At 39.4% G+C, this 7057-nt stretch overlaps 1 protein-coding gene across 1 annotated transcript in view; it reads left to right on the forward strand.

The window, feature by feature from the left end:
* Positions 1 to 284: 284 nt before the first annotated feature.
* Positions 285 to 7057, forward strand: part of ERP44 (endoplasmic reticulum protein 44) — a 99357-nt gene continuing 92584 nt past the window's right edge. The window contains exon 1 of the mRNA XM_010847032.1: positions 285 to 570. Within this exon, the coding sequence (XP_010845334.1) occupies positions 514 to 570 (57 nt within the window). The 5' untranslated portion in view covers positions 285 to 513. The remainder of the gene's footprint in view (positions 571 to 7057) is intronic.

Here is a 7057-nt window from a genome sequence, read left to right on the forward strand (position 1 = left end):
CTTGTCCTTAACTGTCTCCCGCAGTTTGCTAAAACTGATGTTTAATGAGTCCATGATGCCATCTGACTATCTTATCCTCTGTCACATCCTTCTCATACCTTCAATCCTTCCTAGAATAAGGGTCTTTTCTAATAAGTCGGCTATTCACATCATGTGGACAAAGTACTGGAGCTTCAGCATCAGCATTAGTCCTTCCAATGAATATTCTGAGTTGATTTCCATCAGAATTGACTGGCTTGATCTCCTTGCTGTCCAAGGGACTCTCAAGAGTCTTCTCCATGTTCCAACTGGCTCTGAGAGAGGTAGGACCCGGAAGTGAGGGTGTGCGAGGCCTCTCTGGAAGTTGTCCCGGGTGTTCGCCGCTGGAGCTCCGGGTCGAGAGGACGGGGTCCCGCTGCCGGGAGAATCCTCCACTGCCGCCGGTGCCCGGAGCCCAGCCCTTTCCTATCCTAACCCAACCTTCTCCAGTCCCAGACGCCAGCGCCTGTCCCTGCCGCGGACTCCGGCGTTACCATGATTCCTGGCATCTTCCTATCCTTACCCGACCTCAGATGCTCCCTGCTTCTCCTGGTGAGTGAGTGAAGGAATGACAGACCCTTCGATAGATGGTCTGTCGGTCTCCCGCCCTTGCCGAGGGGGACACAGCTGCTCCTACCCTTGCTTTCCTGTTTTTTCCCCTGGTGGCGAGGAGTGCACCCTCCCCCGCTGCCTTCATTCTCGGCATCCGTCTGTCCTCTTCCCAGGCCCCGGGTTCTTGAAGCCTGAGAAACCACGGACGGAGAATGAGACCTGGAAACCCGAGAATTAGCCCTGAGAGAAGAGACTGTGGGAGGGTCACGGCGAGCAGCGCCCCTTCCCCCGGGTTTCGGAGGGCTCATGAACTTGGTGGTAGTCTGTGTCCAAAAGGTCGGGGCGTAGGCCTTCTGTTCCCTCCCACCCCCTTCTTTTGGGAACAGTGTGAGGCCGACAGGTGCTGGGGTCTTGTGAATCTTGCTCTTGAGCCCTGAAACGGTGCCCGGGTCGGCGGAGCCCTCTGTTGTGGCTTGATACGATTGGTTGAGAACCCGGAACTGGAAGCTGGTTTGGTGTCCACTGGGGGAGAAAGGTTTGAAGGGTGGAGGCTGTGATTACCAGAAAGCCTCAGCTCAGAGCCTCCTTCGCATCTGGTTATACTGCCCCTCTCCACCCCGAAATTTAAGCAGAGTTGTTCTTCAGGCTCCTGATTGCTGAATGACCAGGTTTTCTGCATACATATGCACTTATTCCTTAACTCCCTCACCGGCTCAGCACCATCTCATCTTGCAAAGGAATCTTCCCTCACTCCGTCTTCCTCCAAAGTACATCTTGAGTGTGCAACCTGAGTAATCCAGGTCAAATTGAGACAAAAGTGAAGAACTAACTCCATGTGGCAAAATGATGTACTTTTAATTGAACTGTTGTTATAACACGATATTTGAAAGTACTTTAATTGTAGTGAGTGAGTGAGTGAGTGAGTGAAGTCGCTCAGTCGTGTCCAACTCTTTGCGACCCCGTGGACTGTAGCCCACCAGGCACCTCCGTCCATGGGATTCTCCTTGTAGTAGGTTTTTATAAAGCTAAATTTAAGTTGAACATTAAGTTAAAATCATTCTTGACAATGTAAGAAATATAATTCAATCACTCACAGGAAGTCATATAGCTGGTTACTGGCAGAACTGGGATTTGAAGCAGGTGTCTTGACTCACAGTGATTATTCTGCCATATCACGTTAAATTTTTAATGTTTGTGTTTGAAATAGTTTCTCTCTGCGTGTCCCCTCTCTTCTTGTTTTCTCTTCTCTCCCCTCTCCTTCCTCTCTCCTCCCTCTTTTCTCTGTGATTTTCAAGTCATATTCAAAGGCCATACCCAGTACTTGGACTTTTTCAGAGGAGTGCTATTAAAAAACTAAAGGATATGTCGAAATACTTTTGAAAACTAAAAGTTGCATGTAAACATGGAAATGTTACATGATGAAGTGTCCTGTTGTCACTTCTTATAGGGTAACGAGTGTCTTCTCTATAGAGGAAAATATTCTGTAGAGAACTATTTCTTGGTAATTGCATCATACCCTGTGGGTCTCTTTCTTCTGGAGTACTAGAATAATACTAAGACCACTCTGTCTTTAAGGGTAATAAATACTGATCTTTCCATATCCATAAAAATGGCCAGAATTATGAGTTGTTTGCCAGAAATTACTTCTAGGTTATTCATATAAAAAATATGAAGGGCAAAAATCATAAGAGATTGAAAAGAAAAGGTGAAATACTGATTAGAGAAACTATAAGATTCCCTGTCTGTAGAGCTAAATTTAAGAAAGAAAAATAATTTGTTTTGAAATAACTTACGCTTTTTATAGAAAGCCTACAAACCTTGTTAAGCATAAAAATTTTTTTTCTAATACTTTTAAAATTTAGTTAACATTTTGTAATCTTACCTCTCTAAATAAATGTAGCAAAATAGAAGGTATTTTAGAGAATAAAGGTTAACCTGTAAAGGTTAGTAGGCTGGAAAATAAAGCCCAAGAAAAGGTTTAGTAAGCCAGAGTTACAAGTGGAGCTAAATTCAATTCAAACACAGTGTTTACCAAAGTAAACAAAGTAGTTTTAATAATCATATGCCAGTTGCTGCTGCTAAGTCGCTTCGGTCGTTTCCGACTCTGTGCGACCCCATAGACCGCGGCCCACCAGGCTCCCCCGTCCCTGGGATTCTCCAGGCAAGAACACTGGAGTGGGTTGCCATTTCCTTCTCCAATATGCCAGTTAGCAAATATTTATAGAACATCTGTCTGATCACAATTTGAATTACTTATCTAATTGGCAGTTCTGTTCTTGTGATGGAACCTGCTTACTTAGTAACCCACCTGTCTAAAAATATATCCTTTATCTTCTCTAGTGTACTTTCTTCCTCCTCCTTCCAACTTCCCCTCTCAGACTTCAAGTTTATTCCCTCCCCTATTCAGCCATTGAATATGTAAGTTCCCACTTAGCTGAGGTCATTTTTTTTCTCTCCCTTAAATCGCACGCTCCAAAAAGCCATATATTCTCTTACCACAGTGATTTTTTTTCAGGCAAACTATACCTCTGCCCTGAAGAACTAGATCTGTTTAGTGGTGTTCATAAGATAACAGCTGAAACATAAAATCCTAAACTTCTGTAGGCAGGTAGTTCGCCCCTGACCTCTATCTCAAAGTCATTTTGGGATATATCATTCTATGCCTTAAAAGCCTTTCTGGGATGGGTAACTAAATGTAAAAGTTCAATGTGACAGCTTTTTCTTCCCTGAGCTTTTATGTATAGATAACTTTAAAGTCAGGGTCTTAGACAATGAGTTCTTGTATTTTGGGCTTGCTTTTTGAAACACAGCCTTTGCCTTTAAATTATTTTTAAACTCCACTGAATTTGCAACATGTCTTGGGCAAAGTCAGGTATTGTAGACACACTGATTTTGGGTAAATCAGAAAAGGTATTTGAGTCACCTGGCAAATGCAAAATCGGCATCATCCTCCTGATACCTTTACTGTATGTGATTATATTATTACTGTTATGATTTGAATTGATCCATTAGATGTGCGATTACAACTTTAGTTCCTAAACTGTATAATCTCTGCCTCTATAACTGTTTATCATATTTTGTGGATGATTTGAATGCTAGAGCAACATTTCTCTACTAAATCTCCATGTATATAATGTCTGGATTGAGAAATTCCTTGTCAGTTGTGTGTCCTTTTAAGGAGAGCTACCTGAATCAGAGGAAAAGCATCTGGCCAGATGTATCATGGCAGTATCTTTTCATTTTGCTATGTGACAGTCTTTACTTGGCAGCTCATAGAATAAGTTAAGGGGATGTTTGATTTATCACTAACCAGAGAATCAGTTACTTATCCATTAGCTCTTTTCTGCTTATCTTTCTGAGACGGGTTTACTCAGGATTAAAAGTGATCATTTTCCCCTTAAATTATTTATTTCTTAATAGTTCTTCCAGCATTGGTTTTGTACATGAGTTTTTAGATTGTGAGATAAGTGAAATAAGACTAAGTTAGAATGAAGTTGTCTGATATAGCCTAAACCACGTTTTCTGTGGTTCACAGGTTTATAACATTCTGCTCCAGTGACTTTATGGAAAAGGCTTTCTCATTAATCTCTTGATGATTAGGTTTATAGATCATAAGTTGTTACTAGCCCTAATTGCCTTGTGCCTGGACGTTAAGGCTTTTGCCATTATTGTTCTCCTGGTTTGTTCAATATGTATAAGAAGCCAAGAAGTGTTTGCTTAGGGAACTAAGTAAATCATAGAGCTAAGTAAATATTTATTTAACTAAACTCTTTTAAGTACCTTAGAAAATAAGTACAGTAGAATTCAGAGATGTCAGTTTTAGCCATTTGTGGCTATTATAAATACTGATTCCTGTCATCAAAAAGAGTACTTCTGGATACATGTTACATTCAGAACTCTGTGGGTTATTTATCCTATTGATATGGCTTGCTCCAGATCAGTTGTTTACAAAACCTGGTTGCTCATTAGAACCATTTGGGCCAACTTTAATACAATTCTGTGTAGGCCCTCTACCAGGCTAGTTATATCTGGGGGACCTAAACATTGCTTTTTGTTTGTTTGCTTTGTTTTTAATTCCCAGGTCATTTGTTTTTTTCTTTAGTATGTTTCCTAAAAGATAAGAATTAAACAACAAAGCAAAAAACAGAATACCATTGTCACAAGTGGAAAAAGTAACAGAAATTTCTTTATATCATCAAATACTTAGTGTTAAGATTTTCCTGTTTCAAAGAGAAAAAAATGTTTTTAACAAATTGGATGTATAAAGCAGGAGCCGTGTAAGGGCCATACATCCCAGTTGGATTATACATCCCTCTTAAAATTTTTAAATCTGTGGCTTCTCTCTCAATCTCAATTTTTTTCCCCTTGTAATTTATTGCTGAGAAAACTGGGTCCTCTGTCCTATATTATTTCTCACTTTGTGAATGTTTCTGACTGTGTCCTCGTGGTGTGGTTTCATGTTTCTCTGTTCCATTTATTCCCAGTACATTTGTAGTTAACTTTATGTGGGTTTAACCACCAACTCAATAGTTAGGTTCATTTGTTTTTCAGTTTTTACAAAGTTATTTTCTAATATATAATTATCAATATGTAAGGTTTACTGCTTTCAAAGCAATCTATAAAACAAACTATATTACAGAAGGCTAACTGCTATCCCTGGTCTATTCTATTCTCTTAACTTCCTCCTAATATAAGAAACCTTAAAATTTTTTTTTAATTTTTATTTCTTTCTTTTAAAAAGAAATGTAAGCAGTCTACTTGTATCTGTATATCTGTATGTTTCTCCATCTCCTTTGTAAACTCTAGCACATTATTCATACTTTATCTGCCCACCTCACCCTCTCCCCTCTTAAAATCTGTAAAGTGTATCCTAGAGTGTAAAGTGTATTCAGCATAGAAATATTCCTTATTTCTTTTACACTGTTTATTTCTCCTCTGGGTAGATGTGGCTACTATTGATCCCATTCTTTTGCTTTAACAAATATGTTAAACTACTTTCAGAACTACTTTTGCTAGTGTATCTTTGAGATATTAATAGATTCCTGTAATTGAAGTTGCTCAGGCAAATAATAAATGTAACTTTGTAGATGTTGCTAGTTAGTGGAAATTCCACAGGAGTTTTTCCATTTTGAGTTCTCACCAACAAGGTAACAGACTTTTCTCATATTTGCATTCTTTGCCATGGGGTTTTTAACTGTTTATCACTTTAGTTGATCCTCAAATTCAGTCACATTGAGAAGCACTGGAGCGTACTACTCAACTCAAACTTGTAAAAGCCGTGTAAAAATGTCTGATTGTCACAGTTACTGACAACATGTTCCACCCTGTAGACTCTGACTTTTAATAGCTTTGTAGTAGCTCAACTTTTCGATGCACTGTATTTTACTTCATCATTTGTTAAAATATTACTATTTTAATATAAATGATATTTTTAATATAAAATACAGTTATTGGTCATCTCCAGTTTTCCACAGTTGTTAAAAAAATGTGCAGATGATTCACATACAGTGATATTCACTATAGATCTACAAATATATTCTCAGGTTAATTCTCTAGAATTGTGTATCTTAGATCCTTTTTTTTTTCTTTTATGATGTCTTTTATTTAGGATTTCTGATACATTGTACAAATTTGTCCTACTGGAAAGTTGTACAGATGTTTATTTCTATGAACAATGTATGAGTATATCCACCTTCTCACACTCTAGTTACAATGGGTGTTTTTGTAGTCTGTGCCAATTTAGTAGACCAACAATATTATCTGGTTTAAATGTACATTTATTTGATTACAACCAAAGATTTGTTTTCTTCATAATTAATGACTATTTATAGTTCTGCTTGAATATGTATGTATGTGTTTGTTATTTCAGTTCAGTTCAGTTCAGTCTCTCAGTCGTGTCTGACTCTTTGCGACCCCGTGAACTGCAGCACGACAGGCCTCCGTGTCCATCACCAACTCTCGGAGTTCAGTCAGACTCACATCCACTGAGTCGCTGATGCCATCCAGCCATCTCATTTTCTGTCGTCCCCTTCTCCTCCTGCCCCCAATCCCTCCCAGCATCAGAGTCTTTTCCAATGAGTCGACTCTTCACACAAAGTGGCCAAAGTACTGGAGTTTCAGCTTTAGCATCATTCCTTCCAAAGAACACCCAGGACTGATCTCCTTCAGAATGGTCTGGTTGGATCTCCTTGCAGTCCAAGGGACTCTCAAGAGTCTTCTCCAACACCACAGTTCCAAAGCATCAATTCTTCGGTGCTCAGCTTTCTTCACAGTCCAGTTCTCACATCCATACATGACTTCTGGAAAAACCTAGCCTTGACTAGGCAGACCTTTGTTGGCAAATTCTCTGCTTTTGAATATGCTATCTAGGTTGGTCATAACTTTCCTTCCAAGGAGTAAGCATCTTTTAATTTCATGGCTGCAGTCACCATCTGCAGTGATTTTGGAGCCCCCCAAAATAAAGTCTGACACTGTTTCCACTGTTTCC

The sequence above is a fragment of the Bison bison genome, unplaced genomic scaffold (assembly GCF_000754665.1).
Source record: "Bison bison bison isolate TAMUID 2011002044 unplaced genomic scaffold, Bison_UMD1.0 scf7180017864243, whole genome shotgun sequence".
Taxonomy (NCBI): Eukaryota; Metazoa; Chordata; class Mammalia; order Artiodactyla; family Bovidae; genus Bison; species Bison bison.